This window comes from Rhineura floridana, chromosome 1 (assembly GCF_030035675.1).
Source record: "Rhineura floridana isolate rRhiFlo1 chromosome 1, rRhiFlo1.hap2, whole genome shotgun sequence".
Lineage (NCBI taxonomy): Eukaryota > Metazoa > Chordata > Lepidosauria > Squamata > Rhineuridae > Rhineura > Rhineura floridana.
Window position 1 is genome coordinate 307683220 of NC_084480.1, and position 22124 is coordinate 307705343.

Below are 22124 nucleotides of genomic sequence, written 5' to 3' on the forward strand. Positions count from 1 at the left end.
GGAATTCATTTTTAAAAGGTTTCATTTCATACACACAGCAGCAAACAAACATGTTCTGTATATATTACACATCATACATTTAAGACACATTTAAAGCAGATGACTTCTCCCGAAGAATCCTGGGAACTGTAGACTATGGCTGCTTGGAACTGTAGCTGTGTGAGGGGTGAACTACAGTTCCCAGGATTCTTTGAGGGAAGTCATGTGCATTCATTGTTTGGGGCTGTATTCAATTTAGTATTAAAGGCAAATGTTCTGATTTCTCCTTGCACAACAGAACATTTTCCTGCTCTCCTCCCCCCTTGTATGCCCTCTAAATCTGTTCTAGGTATTCTCCCAACCCTCCATTTGGGGATGACACAAGGCACGCAGGGGGGAACCCCAGTATGCAAGGAGAATTTAGTTGAATATCATCCAAGCCTCAGTCTGGTAGTCATCACACATATATCACATAGGTCCGCATTTTATAGCAGTCTTGTACAAGATATAGGTACTTACTTGAATGCACCTTTACTAAGATGCCAGGCCTTTGTGGTGGTGGTAGAGACAGTGCAGGTAGAGGCACATTGCCTGCCAGTGAAAGGAGGAACAGAACATTAAAGATCAGCAAAGGGTGGATTATATAATATATGATTATATATTATGCTTAAAAGTAGGATCCACATAGGATTGCTGCTATAGTCTAAGTATCTGAGGATGCCTCACTGTGAAGAGCAGGCTAGTCCTCTACCCTGTGCTGTATTCATTTAAAATTCTGTGCCACTCTATAGTCATAACTAACATGATAGAGAAGCTATGGCCACACTTTCAGCTTGGGAGGGTGGGTTTTAAATCCTGGTAGCTATTGTGAAGACCATCATGCTATGACATGGCAGCCTCTACACAGGGGATTAACAAGGCAGAAGAATCACATTGGTATGATGACCTCTTTATGTGCAGAAGCAGACAATGCAGCATATAAAATCTTTTAGCACCATACAGATTTTGCTGGACTACAGCTCCCATCATCCCTGACCATTGGCCATGCCATCTGGGGCTGATGGGATTGGCTGCCATCTGGAGTCTGGAGGGCCACAGGCAGCAGAGTGTGGTGGCTCCGATGTCAATGAGGCAGTGAATCCACTCCAGGTTTTCGCCCAAACTTTCAAGGAGCTGTCCAAGGTGCTGAAACCTATTCCCAACATCACACAGCACCTTGGACAGCTCCTTGGAGGATCGGATTAAAAGTCAGAGCAGAGTCACTCTCCCACTGACACTGGAGCCACCTCTCTTCGTTTGCCACAGACCTCCATCCTAGCCCTAAAGAACCATTCACACAACCACTTCCAATTCATTTTTTTACACACATAACCAAAATTAACTTCATTATGAGATAACCAAATTGAGGGTTTTCCCCCCCAATGTACCTCTAGACATTCTACTATAATGATAGTGATCTTCTCCCCTGTCTGAAGGATGCCCTCCACATGCATCTTCATGGAACGTTTTGTTTTGGTGATCTGATCCTGCAGAATGAGACAAGTGACCCAACCACATGAGCAGGGAAGATCATGTGGCTCTTTGCTGAGGGTACTGATCATATGCAACTTTTCCAGGCAATCAGCACCCTCTGCAAAGACTCATCCAGCCTGCCCCTCCTATATGGCTGTGTTTTCAGATACATTGGATCTTGACAAGGAAATGTAGTTCCCCATGTAGAGTAGATGCATGTGAGGAGAACCTGAAATCCAGGAAAGGAAGGTAGTCAAAAGCAATGAGAAGGATATTGCTATGGGAGCAGGAGCTTCTGCACCCCAATCTCCATACACAAAGAGCAGGATCATGCCCTAAACCTGTGGATTTCTACATGTAAATGGGGCAGGATGAATCTGTCAATTTTAGTATCTCATTCAGTTCTTTACATTTCTGCAGTAATTGGCATTTTTTTAAAAAAAATCCTCATGAAAATTGTCCAGCATTTTGGTGTGAATTTGTTCTTTTTTTAACATTTCTGTATGCCATTTTGACTAATGTACAGATTTTTGCAACCATTTTTGCTAATACATACATTTATGTTCAGCATTGTATGCATTTTTATGCACACTCTCTGCTAACATATACATTTTTGTACACATTGGTTGGAGAATTGCATCACAAAATTCAGAGAAGTGCAAATTCCAAAGGATACCTGTGTTTTGTTTTGTGTATTGGTCCATGTGCAAATAAGGTAGTTTCTCTTTCAAACACAAACAAAATCAAATGTCTTCCCCATTCCTACGTGCAAAGCATGCATTTTCCACTGACTCACAGTCCACCCTGTCTCCCCCATCCCGGTATCAACCTTTGACCTATCCCTTGAAAATATAAACAGAAAGGTTGGGTTTGAGCATAGCTGTTTGAGAATTAATCGTGCCTTCCATCATTAAGGAATTTGCAAGTGCAAATATATATTGAAATGTTGTGGGTTTCTTCCCACCCCGCCCCATAATGCAAAATAAGCTCACCTGTCAGTATTTGGTGAGGTCGTTTGGTTCTTTTAGAAGAAGATGGCCGTGTCAATAATATATAGGGTTCAGCTAGAGAAGCAGAAAGATGTCAGAATCCTCAGTTACAAGGACAAGGAGGATCACACATCTGGCAACAAGGATTTCACAACAATATGTTATGCAGGTTCTTCAAGCAAGTGAGGAGGGTTTGAGAAGATGCCCCTTGAACTCAAAGGATGTGTGAAGTGGGGCTGCAGGTCTACACAGGCTAGCCCCACCCCCTGCTGGTGAACCTAGTGGCCACCACCCTGCAAGGCTTGGCAAACATGAGAAGAAAGAGTTCTACGCAAGTCCAGATTTGCAATAATTGTGCTCCTCCACCTAATAACATAACTAAGAAGAGCCCTGCTGGATGAGACCAAAGGTCAATCTAGTCCAGCATCCGGTTGTCACAGAGACTAGTCAGATGCCCATAGGAAGCCCTCAAACAGGACATCAGTACAACAGCACAACCCCCACTTGTGCCCACCAGCAACTGGATTTCAGAGACACACCACCCTCGGATACGAGAGGCAGTAGACAGCCATTATGACTAGTAGCCATCAGTTGCCTTATTGTCCATGAATTTGATGGGTTGGCAAAGTGGGTGGCCATCATTGCATCTTGTGGCAACAAATCCCATCATTTAACTAGTATTTTCCTTTTCCAACATTCACCTTCATTGGATGACTCCAGGTTCTAGTATTATGAGAGAGGAAGAAAAAAAATTCTCTGAAACGTGCATGTCGCAGCCAGGATCCTCCCTTGTGTGGACAATCTCGACACCTGTATGTCAGTACATGAATCCCTTTTTTCATGTGCTGGACACTCAGACAGCAGGGGTGCATGGCCACTCGATGCATCGTGAGGGGGGTTAGCCCATGCAACCCCATCACATCCCTATTTTGACTATACAATAGCACTCTTCAGGCATTCAGCCTAGACATGTGGGGGGGATGTGGAAAGAGGTGGACATTTAAGCCCCGCCTCTAATATCATAGGGCATGCTCCTTCCACTTCTGACCTTTGTTTGTTTAGTAGGTATAAAGGTCCGAAAGGGGCTTGCACATGCATCCCGGTGAATGTGCTTACAAGCCTCCTTGTGACTGGGAACCTGGCCACCCCCCAATGTCACTGCCAATGCTGGTAAATCTGGTAAGTTGCCGGCGCACCAAGAAAATATGTGTGATAGGGTGGCTCTGGCTTTCAGGCCAATGATTCACCAGCAGGGACAAGAAGATCTGTTATTTTCTGTTTTTCCCATGTTCAGTTCTCCACTTTTCCACATTGGTTTAAGGTTTCATTTTCAAAGAAGAAAAAAAGAAAGAAGATCCTCATAAAAATTCATCAGCATTCTGGTTCAAATTTCTCCTAATACACACATTTTTGCATATAACATACACATTTTTGCAAAACAATTTTCCTAATACAATGCATTTGTTTATGCTCCTTCCACAAATGCATGCATTTTTATGCACACTTTATCCTAATATATGCATTTTTGTACACATTACTTGGCTGAAGAATTGGACTGCAAAATTCAAAGAAGTGTGAATTTGGAAGGATGGCTGCGTTTCAGTTCACATATTGCTTCAGGAAGAGTGATTTTGGTAGGTTCAGCTTTAAATGCAAACTGAATTGAACATCCCTACGGACTAGAGAGACCACAGGAACTTCACCCATCAAAAGAAGCACAGACTGTTAGTCTTTAAGGTGACACAAGGCTTTCATTTATTTTTGCTGCAACAGAGTAGCCCCTCCAGAATCTTCCCAGTGGATGCTCCAGGCATTTTACACACAACAATCTCAACTCACAGGAAGGAGGGTGGGTCTTCAATGCATCCTGTCCTTTTGTAGAAGAGGAAGCCAGCAGTACAGGAACCCCTGTTGCTGAAAGCAATGAATATTAAAATTATTTCTCCTGATCTGAGTTCAAATACAGCATGTTTTATAGATTTGTGGGCTATCTAAGAGGCCTGTGGACAAGGCTTAGGCGTTTCATTGCCTGTGCTACAGCTACAGTCCTATGCATTCTTATTTGAGAGTAAGTTCCATCCATATGAGCCAGCATCATAGCACAGCTGCTTAAAAAGCAAATGCGATCAGGCTGCTGTCCTGGCTCCAGTCCAAAAAATGGCAACAGGTGAACTTTCTTGTAAGTAAAGAAGTCGATCCCTGCAGAAAGCAGGATTTAACCCTTCACCCATTGACTGATGAGCAGTGGGTTAAATCAGGTTGGGTTAGCTGCTGGCACCAGTTCCCTGCAGGAAACTCCTGCCTACAGTTTAACCCTGTAGAAAGCAGGATTTAACTCCCCCATCAGCTGATGAACAAGGGGTTAAATCCTGCTCTGTAACTATTCCCACCCCTGCAAGCTAACTGACAGGTGAGCAGTCCCACCCATCTGTAAAAGTTTGCCTGCAAGGTGGGGGAAGATCCAGAAATTTACTATGTATCCACCCCAAAAAAAAAAAAAATCCCCAGAACTCACTAAGTGCTGACAGAGCTTCCGACAGACTTGCATAGCTTTTCAGAGGAGTTGGAGGAGGCCTTGCTGAAGCTGTTTTAGTTGATGAAACCTCATACCCTCTTGAAGCATCTGTCTGCAGCCACAAGGGAACCTCTGCTGATGGTGCTTCAGAACCTTTCAAACTAACAGTCCTTAGCATTATAGGATGTTGCGTCAAAAGCATCTCTTTTCCTCTCAAGGCCCCAGTCTGTGACCACGCAGGCATCTTTGTAGCTGAAATATGTTTAGGAAATGCGTATTATATGCATTGTATTTATTATTTATTTTGAAGATTCTCTACGGATGTGCAATTTGTATTTCATAAAATGATTGGGTCACACTTCAGGGAAGGCCTTCTTAAGCAAAAGCCTTTAGTAGCCACCTAAACATTAAGACACAAGATGCCATCAAATTTCAACTGATAATTGATTCCAGAGGGCTGGAGCTGCAACACTAAAAACATGGTTTCTAGTAAAAACTACACACACCCCTGGGGCATGCAGTAATCTCACCTGGATCCCACCTGAGGATCGCAAATATATACTCTCTCTCACACGCACATGTACATACATATATACACACACAGAGAGGCATTATTGTCTCTACGGCCACACACTTTGATTTGTGCTCCCAGCAAAACCTGGCTGATTGCCATCACAGTGAGATATGAAAGACAGAGAACGCAACATTTGGGGGAGATGTGAAATGTGGGAGAGGGACTGAGCACTTTACTTTCCCTCTCAGAATGATACCATTGTCCATTTAGTGGCAGAAGGAAGGGGGATCAGTGATGTGTGGAAGGGGACCAATGGCACGTGAAGCTTCCCCACTCTGAGGGACAGAGAATAGTATTCCAGGATACTAATATGCCCCGAGACATCGTTTGGGTATCACTGGTATACAGCTTTATTAGTGGAGACAGGCAAGAACCATGTCAGAGCCTGTTGCTGCTGGGCTTTCACCTCCTTCTCCTTAACAAGGCTATCTAGCATCAACTATCTTGTAGAAGGGATTCCAGAGCGAAAGGAAACCAAGTGAAGGTCACCTCAGCGCTTGTTCCACCTAGGCTATTCCCTCCTCTCCACTAGGCAATTTGACCACCAGCTACCCTACAGGAAGGATCCTTCTGTCTTTTATATATTGGTGGTGTTTAGTGTGTTTTAAAATGCAGTTTAATGTGGACTGCCTTGAGGGCCTTCCAGACTGGGGTGTTGTGGGATATTTTTTTTGCAGGTGTAATCTGCAACATGTCATTGACATAAAATCAGTGCATTAGTGTTGGATCTGTACTGGACCGTCCACACATCATTCTGATTTATTTGTTGTTCTGTGATGCTTTCTCAGTGTTGATGCATTATTGCCGTCTGGAGGGGCGCTCTTGCACTGTAACGCAACAAAGGCAGGACAAAAAAAAAAGGCCTCAGAACATCTGTGATATAAAAAGGTACAGGATTTCAGCAGGAGGGTCCGGGACATGCAGTGCTTGGAAATGAATCACACTATGATTTCCTAAAAGCCTTCGCAGGTGCAAACAGTTTGGAAGCAGGATTGTGTCTAACCACCCCCAATCCATCATGAGCCGAAATCATCATGAATGCATTTTTTTTTAAAAAAAAAAACAGCATCTGGAGGGGCCCTAAAAAGGATTTGTATCCTGAAAGGTGCTATTTATTTATTTATTTATTACATTTATATACCGCTCCATAGCCAAAGCTCTCTGGGCAGTTTACAAAATTAAAAACATTAAACATTAAAACAAATATACAATTTTAAAACCATACAAAGTTTAAACACCATGAAGCACAGATATATAGATAACTGTAATAAATAATAAAGATGTATTTATTTATTTGATTTCTGCTGTTCTCCCAAAGAAACCCAGGATAGCAAACAAGAAAGCGATAAAACACAATTAAAAATAAAGTAAGCAAAACTGTTTAAAAAACATTAAAAACACCTAAAAACAACAATAATGATCTCAACCGTGCCCACTGAAAGCCAGTGGATTAGTCAACTAATCTATCATTGATCTGCAGCCCTCAGAAAAAGATTGCATTTTTAATCACAAAGGGATATGCGTGTACTTTTAAATGTCCATGTGTCTTTTGCAGCATCGCCTGGGACCTTGTCAGCATCTTGCCGTACCGGAATCAGACCAGGGTGGATCAAGTCTAAATCTATGAGTGAGAGACAGAAAGGAAAAAAGACAGAAAAGTGAATACACCAGAGAAAATGCAGCAGACATCAGTGAAGGAGAGAGAAATACCACCACAGGGAACAGACGTTGATCGATTAAGGGGCAGCTCATCACTAATCCCCACCTCCCAGTCATGCTGTACGGGAACCAATAACAGGGATAGAATCTGCAACCAGAAGACTTATGCAGAGGAGCTTTTACAAAAGGCAGGAGAGGGTAAACTTTTTCAGCCCAAAGTCCACATTCCCTTCTCGGCAACCTTCCAAGGGCCACATCCCAGTGGTGGGCAAGGCCAGACAGTAGGCTACTTTCCACCCCACTGTATCCTCCATCCTGACAAGCAAGAGGCATCATCAGAGGTCAAGGCATTCCAGCCAAGCAAAAACGCTTGGGGTGCAAAGCAGGGCCTGTGAGGAGTGTGGCCTGGGGAGAGTTCCAAGGGCCAGACAGAGAGGCCTGGAGGGCCACATTTGGCCTCTGGACCTGAGGTTACCCGCCAATATTGTGGGTTTTACTTGTAAGTAAATGTTACAGAAAGAACTTGGCTGTGGGTAAGGGCATTGATGGATCGCATTGAGGTATGTTGAGTGCCACATGGAACCACCATCCTACTTGCCTGCCCAGCTGATTGCAGAAGAGCAATGCCTCCGCAGCACTAAAGGGCCCTGAGACTGGGGTTGCCAGGTTTCTGGCCTGAGTCTGATCCTGTATCTTTAGGGGAAGAGAAAGTCAGCCAAGTGCAGGTGTTCTTACAACACTGTAATGGGAAAAACTACAAGGTGGAATCCCCCCCCCCCCGCATAGGGTTGCCATATTCCAGTTCTACAAATCCAGGCAGGTTAATTTGCATATTATGTAAAGTATTTGCATATTATGCAAATATCTGCATATTATTTGCATATTATGCAAATATCTGCATATTAATATTTGTATTGTCCAGTTGTTTTGTTTTTGTGCCTAGGAATTACCACCAAAAGCTGGGGAAAGATGTGAGAAATCTTTTTTGTAAAAGCAGCATTTTCAGCCTTAAATGCCTAGTCTCTAGTTTCCAACACTATGGAGTATTTATTGATTGATTAAGAGAATTTATATCCTGCCCTTTTGCTGTTAAAAACAGAGCTCAGCACAGCTTACAAATATAATAAAAACAATAAAAATACACAATCAATATAAAAACATAATAAAAACACAAAATAGCAACAAACATAAAGTAAATCAGGGCAGCAGTACGGTTAACCATATACGATATGTTTCAAAGATGTGGTGGGTGGAGAAAAACAAGAAGCCAAAATGTTAGGAAAAGGAGTCTTTCACACCACATGCTCAGTTCTAAATACTGTTGCAGCAAGTTTTACAAGTTCCTCCAGTATTCCACTGGTGCAGGCACTTAGACATTCAAAGTATCTGTATGTTTCTTACATTTTATAAAAGCAGAGCTTTGCTTAACTTAAAATTTCTTCTCCCTTTGATCAACCACATCTACACAGGTTCCACCTCCATACTCAAAATGAAACTGGGCCTGGAAGTGTGCAACAACCCCACACATACCTTGCTAATTAGATTATCAATGCCAGGATGTCTGTCTTATCGACTACTCTCCTGCTCCACCCCCCCCACCGGGCATCATGAAAGACCCAGTCCTGGGCTCAGAAACAAAATAAATATCTGGTCCTCTTCAAAGTAAGCCTCTTGTTTTAATTGAAATAATAATTATAAATTCTTGTTCTTATCACTAATGGGAGTTAATTATCTTGCATATGCTGCTATTGCTTCTATGGCTGTAACGGAGTGAGGTTAAAGATAAGTGAAATGCAAATAGGAAAAAAAAATACAGAAGGCAGTAACACTTTCCTAAATGTAATACCATACTAGGGTTGCCAGGTCCATGGCCTGAGACTGTTCCTGTATCTTTAGGGGAAGAGAAAGTCAGCCAAGTGCAGGTGTTCTTGCAACTCTGTAATGGAAAAAACCACAAGGTGGAATTCTCCCTCCCAACTGCACAACTTTTAAAGATACAGAAGACCTCTTGGAGGCCGGGCCTGGCAACCAAAAGGTCTTCTGTATCTTTAAAAGTTGTGCAGGGAAAAGGGAGAATTTCACCTTGTGGTTTTTCCCATTACAGAGTTGCAAAAACACCTGCACTTGGCTGACCTTCTCTTCTGTAAAGATACAGGATCAGTCTCAGGCCATGGACCTGGCAACCCTATACCATACCAACCACAACAAGATTCCTATGAGTAAGGCAGAAAACTAAGCATCTCACAACCAGTCAGGATTCCTAACCAAAAACCAAAAATACGATAAATGAAGAAATATTTATATAAGCATGACTATCAAATATATTTATTATTTACACAAACTGTAAAGATATTTATAGTGCAATCCTAGGTTTATTTATTCAGAAGCAAGTCCCAGCGTATTCAGTGGGGCTTACTCAAACAGGGACAGAAATGCAACCTCAAGTGATAAGCAACGTCATTCGCACAACCCAAAATTCCGAATCATGCCACTTTACGCTGTTTTGCAACTGTTTATACTTGTTTTTATGGTTATTGGATTTTAAATGGCTTTATTTCTTGTTGTGAGCTGCATTGGTTTCCAACCCTACCTCACAGGGGTGTTGAAAAGACTCCATACACACACATGCACACACTGCAGATGTATAAATACATACAGCCCACATAATAGTTTATTGTCAAACCAGTTGGTCATTGCAGAAAAATCAGTATTAGTTTTAAAAAAATCAGTATTACTTTCCTACAGAATAAAAACTGTAAAACCTAAGTAAGCCCTGCCTACTTGCTTTAAAATAGGACTGGAGAAGGGGGCAGAAAGAGTTAGAACACAAACACAATTCTTTTTTACATTCACTCCAAAGTCCCATTGATTTTCAGCACATTCATAACCACGTCTACTCAAAAGTAAGTCCTATTGAAGTCAATGGGATTTACTCTGGGCATATGGGATTAGCATTGCTTTTACAAAAAGCAAGCATTGGGAAGGTTTTCAAAACACTGCCCAAGATCTGACTCCTGCACACAAGAGGAAAAAAAACTGAAATGTATATACTTACCCAGTTTATGAGATTCAGATAAACGGGGTGAAACCACCATTTTGTTTTCTAGCCACTGCCTCAGGTCAATGAAACTGAAACACAATCCCTGATTGGCTGCAATCCTGAACGGGCGGGGTTAAAGCTACGAAGTGTATACAGTACTGTTTAAAGAAAGATTTAACAGTCGGGGGACGGCTGACGTTTTTATGCATATCTTGAGAACCGGACCACCTAGAAACGTAATTTTTTTTTTAATTAAAGCTGAGAATCCAGGCCACGTAATGGGCTAGCCAGGCACCGGGTGGCATGCATAGAATCCGGGTAAAACCCGGCTAACCGGGCAATATGGCAACCCTATCCACACATAACTTTTAAAGATGCAGACTCTTGGTTGCCAGGCCCAGCCTCCAAGAGGTCTTCTGTATCTTTAAAAGGTGTGCAGGGGGAAGGGAGAATTCCACCTTTGAATTGAATTGAAACTTTATTTTTACCCCGCCCTTTTTCCAAACTGGAACTCAGGGCAGCTTACAAATAGAACTACATGTAGTTAACAACATAGAAAAACATACAATTAAAATACAATTAAACTATGCACAACCTTAAAACCGTAAAAGGCACTTAAAAATCTAAACAATTTAAAATAATACAAATAATAATATAAAACAATAAAACGAGCCTTGTAAAGCCCAGTCCTAAACACCTTCTATCCCAAAAGCCTGTCGGAATAAAAAAGTCTTTACTTGCCGATGAAAGGATGGCAAGGAGGGAGCCATTCATGCCTCCCTAGGAAGGGAGTTCCAGAACCTAGGAGCAGCCACCAAGAAGGCCCTATTTTGCGTCCCCACCAATCGCACTTGCGAGGGTGTTGGGACTGAGAGAAGGGCCTCTCCTGAAGATCTCAGGGCCCGGGCAGGCTCGTATAGGGTTTTCCCATTACAGGGTTGCAAGAACACCTGCACTTGGCTGACTTTCTCTTCTCCTAAACATACAGGATCAGTCTCAGGCCAGGAACCTGGCAGCCCTACCTGGGACAGCTTAGCTTCTCAAGATTACAGCATCGCCATTTTGTACAACTCCACCATGGGTCTCGTTGCCCAGCAGCTTACTCTTCCCTCGGTGTTATATTCAAGATATACTCACCCAGAAGGTCCGACATGTTTCCAGAAAAAGTGTAATTAATAACAGGTGTCTTCTCTATTGCTTCCCATAAATCGGACAGATTTCGGCCTGTAGGGAAAAATGGAATCAGGAGGGCCTGATGAAAATCCAGCTCCTTTCAGTTAAATGACTGCCATGACAAGGGCCAGGAGAATGACCTAGGATGGCAATGAACAAGAAGCCTAGTGTTTGCCCCCAAATCGGGGGAAGGCCCACAGCTCAGTGGAAGAGAATCTGAAGGTCCTGGGTTCAGACCTCAGCATCTCTGTGTAGGACTGAGGAAGACCCCAGTCTGAAGTCCCAGAGAGCTGTTGCCAGTCAGTGCAGAGAATACTGAGGTAGGTGGACCAATGATCTGACTTGGGATAAGGGAGCTACCTATGTTTATATGCCATGATTCAGTCCCTTTGAGGAACCTCTTATCTTGTCCCCTGCCCAAAAAGTGGGAAAGCTCAGGTTGGAGAAGGGGGATAAGCTATCAAGCAGCAGAGAAAATGGGAGGGTCATAGTGGGCCTCTCTGCAGTGGGAAAATAATGCTAGCAGCATCTTTTCCTGCTGGGGATCCTGGGATAGAACTACAAATCCCCAGCAGGAAACAATACTGCCAGCATCCTTTACAGTCAACGAAGGGCTTGTCAGGCCCCTCATTGGCTGAAAAGAATGTGGGCAGTGTCATTTCTTTGCTGGAGAAGGAGGGACACCAGGCCTGACAGCTCTTTTTCGGAGCTGACCAGAGCCAACCCTTTCTAGTTTTGTCCCCACCCTCCTCCCTGTTCAGTTCTACAAGGGTGACACTGGGACTAAGGTGGAGGAAGCAGACAACCAGGGCCACCCTCTGGACTGGTTCTAAGTAAGAAACCTGCTAGTGGGGGATTGACTGAGGGCAGACTGAGTTTGGCGGGGGAGTGCGCCATTCACCCGTAAGGACTAGCCTCCACAGCTATAACTGAAGAACCTTGAACAGCTCCTTGAAAGTCAGACTAAAACCCGGAGCAGATTCCACTGCCCTACTGACATGGAGCCACGAGCTGCCACTGGCTATAGCCCTTCCTCTTACTGTGCTACTCAGCTTGGACAGAGATTCAGCACTGCAACACCCCTACCTGAAATAATGATGTAATGCAATTAAGAACACCCCCATCTGAAGCAGCACAGTCCAAGTCAGAGTGTTGTATGGGATGCTTCTGAACATACGGTACAGTTCTCTGAGCAATGCATTTCAGGAAGGGGAGGAGAATTACATGTTTACCTGTGCGGCCTGACATGACACAAATATAGATGCAGTCCGTGTCATTTCCTTGGCTCACTGAAAAGACAGATGCCGGCTTAATTGAAATCCATCCAAAAAGGAGTCAAAAGTAATGCAGAAATTTTCAGCTCACATCATGAAGGCCATGACACCATTATCCAGGAGTTTGTAGAACCGAGCTATTTCAAATTGAAATTTTGAGCAAGAAACGAGCACCTCCATATAATTTCCCGGGCACATCATCTTTCCAGCATTCATGCAAAAGAAGTCTATGTGGCAGCCAAGCAGGCCTAACCGAAATTAGACTCCTTCCTGAATTTGTGTAGTGGTCAACAAACTGACCTGCAAGTATGACTCACCAGAAGTGATTCTTGAAATGACAACAAATGTTTTTTGGCGAGGGCTGTAGCTCAGTGGTAGAGCATCTGCCTTGCATGCAGAATGTTCCAGGTTCAATCCCCGACATCTCCAGGTAGGGCTGGAAGAGACTCCTGCCTGAAACCCTGGAGAGCTGCTGCCAGTCAGTATAGACAGTACTGAGCCAGATGGACCAGCGATCTAACTTGGTATATGGCAGCTTCCTATGCTGACATTGGTTTCCCTTATAATCAATCCTAAATTCATCTAGGAACTGGATCTTGGTGATCATTTATTTATTTTTTTATTTATTTGCATACCACTTAATCATTCACATATTTAAATAGTGTTCATAAAAACAAGCCAAACATAAAATGACACAACAAAATTATCATAAAACTAAACACCACCTTAAAATGCCTGTGGGAACAAGAAAATCTTAATGTTACCTTTCCCATTCCACACTCTGCCAGGTTTGGAACTATGGCATACCATCCACACACTCTGTTCCTGGCTTAGAATTGTCAAGTTTCATGTACTTAGCATCAAATTCTCCAGACAGAGACAGCAAATAAATCTTACCTGACACAATAGAGGTAGACTTAAAAATTTCTGTAAGGTAATTGGTGGAGTTGCCAACGATATCAACTAGCAAAGCTGTAAAATCTGGGGTGGAAAATAAATTTTAAAATAAAAAATAAAGAACTTTCATATTCCAACACCTTCCCACAAGTCCATCTCTTTACCACCAAAAATGGAACAACTGAACAATCAGAGCCAAACAACACATTACAACAAGGATTTGGGAACCTGTGGCCCTACAGATGTTGTTGAACTACAACTCCCACCATCCTTGAGCACTGGCTATCCTAGCTTGAGTTGATGGGAGTTTGAGTTCACTAACATCTGGAGGGCTGCCATGTTCTCCATCCCTGATTTACAATAAACATGTTTTGTGTGTTTATATTGCCCATTTTTATTTTGAAGGATTGGGGCCCCAATCCTGAACATGATCCCTGTTTTCGGAAGGCCCTGAATTTTTTTTCAATTGTTCTTTCAGGGATGATGATTACCAGCCGAGTGATGGTCTGACTGCCTATCCTGAACATGCCCAATCTCATCCGATCACGGAAGCTAAGCAGGGTCAGGCCTGGTTAGTACTTGGATGGGAGACCGCCTGAGAATACGCTTAGAGGGAAGGCAATGGTAAACCACCTGTGAATACCTCTTACCATGAAAACCCTATGAATATATCCAAAAATGATTCATAGGGTCGCCATAAGTTGTAATCAACGTGAAGGCATATAACAACAACAATGGTCTGACTGAATTATTCTCTTTATGGTTCTGTTTAAAAAAAAATAGGTGGAGTGATGAGTGGTAGTTTTACGTTTCAAAATGTAATAATATTTTGTCATTTTAGAGTGTAAGTTGCTTTGGGTGGGCATTTTCCCAGAAAAGCTGCCTAAAAATATTTTGAATAAATAATAATGATAACTATTCAGAGGAGGGGTTCATGCTACCTTCCAGCAGAACCCCCTCCCCAACACACAAACAAACATTATTACTTTCCACCAAAGGTGCTGTTAGTTTCCACTGCTGTGTGTACTTACCTGTGAGTAAAACCAACTGAACACAGCAAAGATCTGCTTCCAAGTGTGTAGCATCCTATAACAATCTGGTGCCCTCCAGGGGTTTTGAACAACAACTCCCATCAGACCCAGCAACCACAGCCATGCCGGGGCTGGTGGGAGTTGTAGTTCAAAACCCCTGGAGAGCACTCATTTGGTGAAGGCTGCTATATAGGCTTGCTGTTAACATTAACTTAGGCCTAGTTTTCACTGCAATGGTAAACTGTTGCCCTGGCCACCTCTGGCTCCAGCCCCCCACTGGCATGTGGCCCACGACAGATTGCCCAGAAGCGAATGTGGCCCTTTGGCTGAAAATGGTTCCTCACCCTTGAAATATATATTCTGTCAATACCTTTGTTTCCTTTTTTAAAAAAAGCTAACATTTATTGAGGTATTTAATTATTAATTATTATTAACGTATTTATTGAATTAATATCCCACCCTTCATCCCAAAGGAGCTCAGGGTGGCAACTAGGGATGGGATCCGTTGGCCAGTGCCAATTCGACCTCACAGGCTGGAATTGATTCAAGTTTGTTCTTCGTTCACCAGCCACTGCTTTTACCAATCCTTTTTTTCTTGCAAAAAAAATTGATATTAATATGATAATTTTAAACAAAATATTGCTACTTTTGAAAAGAAATATCGATAAATGAAAGGAAATATCAACAAAAATTGTCATTCTTAATACTGATATTTTCAAGTCGGATTTATTTTTTATTTTTTTAAGAAAATATCAGTAGAAAATCGCTACATAAAAATCTCATCTGCAACAACAGGGAATAAGCAAATCAATGGAAAATTTGGTACCAAATATGAATTGGGCAGAATTCCAGCACAACCCTAGCAGCAAACATAAAACAATTCAACAAAAAAGAAGAAGAAAGTACTAAAAACAGTTAAGGGCATAACGGAAAAGAAACAATAAGCAGAAGTGCCCCCATCCTATCCCTCTTCTCCTGTGCAAGAGCATAATGGCTACACGCAAGAAAAGACTGAAATACTGGGTGTGTCCTTCAGTTGCCATGGCAACGCCGCCGCTCCCCCCCCCCCCCCGTCGTGTCAACAGCAACCAACTTTCTTTGGCCACTCACCTGTTAAGTCATTTGTCCTGTTGTTTAAACAATAGCAGTACCTCGTGGGGAATTTGGAGGGGTCAATCGTCTTCAAGTTGGATACTATGAAGAAAGGGGAACAAAGCAACATGACACAGGCTGCAGAGACACTGAAGACATTGTCAAAAGTAAGTTTGGAAAATTATTGATAAATGACTTATATGTTTATTTGTGTGGGTTTTTTAAAGAGATTTTTATGCTGCTTTTTACAAGAATCTCCTCACACAAAGCGGCAAACATAGCAAAAAAAACACCAAGAACTTTTTAAAAGAAAATAAAACTGTTTATCAAATCGATAGCCCACCCTTCCTCCCTGGAAGAAAATTAGCTTACTGTTGTAGATGACTATGGAAACCTTATGCAAGGCATATGAGCTGTACGACGTGATGCTCAGCAATGAGAAAAACGTTTTGGAGCCTGTGGAAATATAGGCAAAATTGAATCACTACAGTACTATTATACTTGTTTGTGTATGTTTGGGGAAGGGCCCCAGCTTAGTACCACTGCATCTGCTCTGAATGCAGAAGGTGTCGTTTCTATGCAAACCATTTAGAGGTTTCAATAATTGCTACACAAATTTTAATAAATGAATAAATAAAAAACACTGCCTCCAACAGTGGAGGCAGAGCACAACCATCATGGCTAGTAGCCACGGATAGCTTTATCCTCCAAGAATTTGTCCAATCCTCTTTTAAACCATTCACGTTGGTGGCCAACACTGCCTCTCGTGGGAGCAAATTCCACGATTTAACTGTGTGAAGAAGGACTTTATTTTGCCTATCCTGAATATTCCCACATTCAGCATCATTGGATGTCCCCAAGTTCTAGTGTTATGAGAGACGGAGAAAAACCTCTCTGTCTGCTTTCTCCACTGTAACCTCCAATTGAGAAATTGGGGGCAGGGGCTGATCTAGCCACACAAACACATTCTTCTGGCACCCCCACCAGTTTGGGTGGCAGCAACAGAAAGAAAAAAGAAAGGAAGCAGACACAGCACCGAATGCGAATGCCAGCACCCTGATGAGTAAGCAAATGGCCCCTTCTTGATCATCGGACTGATCATTTGATGAGCAACCCCGCTCAACCGATCTGCATGGATCAGCTGAATTTGAGCCAAAACTGGTTTGCCAGCCTTGCCACAGGGAAAGCACTCAGTTACAATGTGGACTAATTTAACATGTGTTCCTCATGGCAGTTGTAGTAGGTGCTGTGACTCAGTGGCCCCATTTGCACTAATTTGTCAAGAGTAGTTAGGAGGCTCCTATTCCACTCACTGAGCTACAACTTCTGGAGTGGCTTAACAATCAGTCCCTCTTCCAAGGGAACTCTGAGAATTGCAGCTCTGTGAGGGGAATAGGGGTCTGTCAGCACCTTAACAAACTATATTTCCCAGGATGCTTTGGGGGAAGCCATGACAGTTTAAAGTGGTATGATACTGCTTTAAATGTATAGTGCAGATGGGACCAATGTCACTGGGTCAATGTCACTGAGTCAAATTACAGTTCTTCTGGCAAGTGCCCCTGTCATCCAATGATATCTGCATTATTGTGTGTGGCATGCTGCTGCAGATCTGTAATGATTCAACCTATGGTAGCAGTAATCATAGTTAGTGATGCCGCCAAAATTTATATGTACTCAATTTGGAATATAACCAGCTCATAAAAGGAAGATTGTCATCCCAATCTTTATCTGCATTGGAGTAAAAATTGTATTTATATATGCTTTTTATTGCTGATGTTTTTATTGCTAATAGCTTTGGGATGCTGCATGGGCAGTGATTCATACATGAAATTATATCGCTGTTGTTGTTGTTATTAACTTTTCTCCAAACTGAAAACTCAAAATGACTTACAACATTAAAAATAGATATAAAAACAAGAATAAAAACATCCTAAGATACTCAAGACTACATAAAAACAAAATCCAACTCCTCCCCACCTGACTAAAAACTCCAAAGGCCTGGGTGAATAAAGACTCTTTTACCTGGTGTCTAAAGACAGACAGTGATGGTACCATGCATACCCCTGGGGAGAGGATTCCACAGATGTGGCGCCATCACAGTAGGGCCGCACTCATACAGCGGGTTACGTTCCAGACCCCCGCCGAAAAGTGAAAAACTCTGAAAAGCGGAACTCATTGAATAGACTGGCACGCAATGCCCGAAAACTGCCAGAAAAGTGGAACAAGCACCGTATGAGTGGGGCTTTAGTCTAATTGCATCTAATTGAGACAGCCGCATTAGCAAAGCGCTGTAAAGCGAAGCGCCGTAAAGTGGGGCCCTACTGTACTGAGAAGACCTGTTTTCATGTTGCCACCCTTCTGAACCTACTTCAGAAGTCTCAGATTACAAACAAGGGTCCGGGTAGCTTCATGTGGGGAGAGGCAGTCCTTGAGGTATTGGGGTCCCAAGCCACATAAGGCTTTATAGGTCAAAACCAACACTCTGAATTTGGCTTGGAAACAAATTGCTTGTGCCATTTCCTCAAGAAGGTCTCCTTTGGCTCAGAATGTAATCCAATTTGAACAGAAGCCCTAGGACATATAATCCTCCGGGACATGTGATTAAGCAGAAGAGATGTCAGGCACCCTGGGAACGACATCAACCAGAGCTCCTTGTGTCCAGAACATGTAGCTTCTAGGGTGTCCAATGTCCCTACTAAGTACTTAGGCAGTCTGGGAAACTACTTTCCCCAGGGTTCCCCTCACTGATGGGTTGCTGCGTTTCAGCATTCCAGGTGCCACCACCAGATATTAGGAGAAAGGAATGGTGGCATGGGGCAGGGCTCAGGGGGTTGTGGGTAGGGGTCTTGCAGAGTGTAGGTGCAGCATTCAGAGCCTGACATACTCACCATGATGTCCCCAGATACTCACATTTTGGAACTGAAAATGAACGCTTTCACAGTGCTTTGGAACTTCACTCCCATGAAGTCCCTTTTCAGATGTCTCCTCTGCACAGAGGGAAGGAGGCTGGTGTGGGCTGTGCTTCCTGGCCCCAACATCACACACCTCCTGTCCCCATTCCCCAATAGTCACACACTGAGTGTGGTTAATAAATTAAGAGAAACTAATACAAGGGGAAGGAACAGCTACCTTTGAGAGCCATGTTTAGCATTCCATTTACCAGTTCAGTCAGGTTAACTGCTGCCAGATCAACCGATTTAGCAGGCAGCTCTGGAAAGGAATAAATTGTTTCTGATTAGTGGGGGCATTCAGTGTTGCAGTGATACCAATAACAAGTGTCTCAAGATGCATAGGTCAGCAACAACATTACTGCTGCCACTGCAAATGCAATGGCTGAACTGAGGATGCATACACCCACACCATATCCAAGACAGTCATGCCCAGGTCACGCAGTATTGGACGCAACAATAAAACCTGTGCCACTGGTTCTTGCTGTGCCTCTCCCTCTTTGCAAAATTGACAGAGGTGTTTTGTTGGAGCCAAGATCACCAGAAAACTTCTCTGGATGGTCTTGTCTCAGCTTTGAGCCAGGCAACAGCACACAGAAAACAATGATCAGGTATTAACATCAGAGGAACAAATTCACATGGCTGGTCCTTTCCAGCACAAGATGACTTCAAGTCAGTCACCTTAGGCAAAGAGACATATGAAATCTGTTCTTGGGAGTGGATTAACCACACATCTCGCTATTCTCCAGATACATTTTGGCAAAACTTTAAGGCAGTGGCAAAGGGGTAAATTCTGAAGCCTAGGCGTTGTTCATGAGAGCCCCATCAGCCTCAGGCAGCATTGCCAATGGTCAGGAAACCTCAGTTTCATCATTTTAGCTTCTAGTGATAGTTCTGGTTTAATTTGTTCTAACACCCAATTATTTGTCTTTTTTGCAGTATAACTAACTTAGGTTCATTCATTTCAATGGATCTAATCTGAGCAGGACCCAACTGAATGAAAGCCCTAGTCTTTTGCCCGAGAGACATCCATCAACTTTTCCCCTTAATGGCAGACCCAATTGCCACTTCATTTGGACCTCCAAAATTAAAAGGCAGTTTCTGATGAACAGCAGAAGAGAAAACAGTTTTCCTGCCAGTCTCTGAAAAGCACACACAGCTCTTGCCTTTTCCCCTACCAACCCTTTCTTGTCGTATCACAAGCTATCCATCATCCAGTCCTCCCATGGCTACCCCCAGAATTTCCAGACTTAAATGAAACTGACACAGTCTAACACAGCCTTTCCCAACTAGTGGGCCACCAGACGTTGTTGGACCACAATTCCCATCTTTCCTGACCATTGGCAATGCTGGCTGAGGCTGATGGGAGTTGTGGTCCAACAACATCTGGGGGCACACTGGTTGGGGAAGGCTGCCCTAGAGCATAGGTGGAGAAACTTTGGCCCTCTGGATGTTGCTGAACTATAACTTCCATCAGCCCCAGCAAGCATGGCCAATGGCGAGGGATGATGGGAGTTGGAGTTCATCAACATCTGGAGAACCAAAAGTTCCCCTGCTCTGCCCTAGAGCCATACCTCTATAGCCACACCGTTCTAGGTCCATATAACAGACATGGACTTTTGAACAATTAAGACACAATGACTTCAATCCCAAGGTACCTTTCTTTCCTCACACATCCTCTGCCCCTACTTCGCTTATCAACCAGCCTGTTGAAAACTTATGGCAAACTGAAAATGCTTACACAACAAAGGGATTTTGGAATTTTTCAAAATAAAAATGGCAGCCAAAACCCTAAACCCTGGCAAGCGAATGTAAACTATCTCTTCCTCTGCTTAGCTGACATGGCAGATTCCTCTTTAAGAAAAGCTTCTTTATTTGGCATGCAGAGGATTGGCAAATACTGTCACCCCAGGAGATGACCTCTTTGCCCCTGCTGTAACACTTCGGCCCTGCCTGACCTCGCTTCGCTACTCCACTGCTTTTGGGGGGGCTTGGTGGCAGGAGAAAATAAATGCATTGTGAACCCCTTTTAAGAACATAAGAACATAAGAAGAGCCTGCTGGATCAGGCCAGTGGCCCATCTAGTCCAGCATCCTGTTCTCACAGTGGCCAACCAGGTGCCTGGGGGAAGCCCACAAGCAGGACCCGAGTGCAAGAACACTCTCCCCTCCTGAGGCTTCCGGCAACTGGTTTTCAGAAGCATGCTGCCTCTGACTAGGGTGGCACAGCACAGCCATCATGGCTAGTAGCCATTGATAGCCCTGTCCTCCATGAATTTGTCTAATCTTCTTTTAAAGCCGTCCAAGCTGGTGGCCATTACTGCATCTTGTGGGAGCAAATCATAGTTTAACTATGCGCTGAGTAAAGAAGTACTTCCTTTTGTCTGTCCTGAATCTTCCAACATTCAGCTTCTTTGAATGTCCACGAGTTCTAGTATTATGAGAGAGGGAGAAGAACTTTTCTCTATCCACTTTCTCAATGCCATGCATAATTTTATACACTTCTATCATGTCTCCTCTGACCCGCCTTTTCTCTAAACTAAAAAGCCCCAAATGCTGCAACCTTTCCTCGTAAGGGAGTCGCTCCATCCCCTTGATCATTCTGGTTGCCCTCTTCTGAACCTTTTCCAACTCTAGAATATCCTTTTTGAGATGAGGCGACCAGAACTGTACACAGTATTCCAAATGCGGCCGCACCATAGATTTATACAACGGCATTATGATATCAGCTGTTTTATTTTCAATACCTTTCCTAATTATCGCTAGCATGGAATTTGCCTTTTTCACAGCTGCCGCACACTGGGTCGACATTTTCATCGTGCTGTCCACTACAACCCCGAGGTCTCTCTCCTGGTCGGTCACCGCCAGTTCAGACCTCATGAGCGTATATGTGAAGTGAAGATTTTTTGCTCCAATATGCATAATTTTACACTTGTTTATATTGAATTGCATTTGCCATTTTTCTGCCCATTCACTCAGTTTGGAGAGGTCTTTTTGGAGCTCTTTGCAATCCCTTTTTGTTTTAACAACCCTGAACAATTTAGTGTCATCAGCAAACTTGGCCACTTCACTGCTCACTCCAGATCTCTGCCAGGAGGTAACAGACAAAAAGACAGCTTTCCAGAGATCCCAGAGAAGAGGGATTGATTGTTAAACCCCTCTGAAAATTGTAGCTCTGTGAACAGGAATCTCTTAACAACTCTCAGCACCTTAACAAACTACAGCTCTCAGGATTCTTTGGGAGAAGCAATGACTGTTTAAAGTGTTGTGATACTGCTTGAAATGTATCATGCAAATGGGAACACTAGGCACACAAGGAGTGCAAACTAGAGGTTGTTGTTATTGTTGTCATCATTTATATAGCACTATCAGATGCATATGGCACTGTACATAAACAATAAAAACAAGTCCCTGTCCCAAAAGACGCACAATCTGAATAAAG

General features: G+C 43.2%; 1 protein-coding gene across 13 annotated transcripts in view; it reads right to left on the minus strand.

Moving 5' to 3' along the window:
- HHLA1 (HHLA1 neighbor of OC90) overlaps positions 1–22124 on the minus strand; it is a 48684-nt gene that overhangs the window by 17113 nt on the left and 9447 nt on the right. For 12 of the 13 annotated variants that reach the window (XR_009760400.1, XR_009760402.1, XR_009760401.1 and 9 more), the window contains 11 exons: positions 18865–18945; positions 16108–16191; positions 15754–15837; positions 13613–13696; positions 12674–12730; positions 11406–11492; positions 7098–7190; positions 4996–5247; positions 4320–4394; positions 2484–2555; positions 499–570 (listed from right to left, as the gene is read on the minus strand). Coding sequence is in view for 10 of the 13 variants with exons in the window: in XM_061607493.1 (XP_061463477.1) it covers positions 499–570; positions 2484–2555; positions 4320–4394; positions 4996–5247; positions 7098–7190; positions 11406–11492; positions 12674–12730; positions 13613–13696; positions 15754–15837; positions 16108–16191; positions 18865–18945 (1041 nt within the window). In the remaining 3 variants the exon portion in view is untranslated. The remainder of the gene's footprint in view (positions 1–498; positions 571–2483; positions 2556–4319; positions 4395–4995; positions 5248–7097; positions 7191–11405; positions 11493–12673; positions 12731–13612; positions 13697–15753; positions 15838–16107; positions 16192–18864; positions 18946–22124) is intronic. The other variant, XM_061607504.1, reaches the window with a different exon arrangement.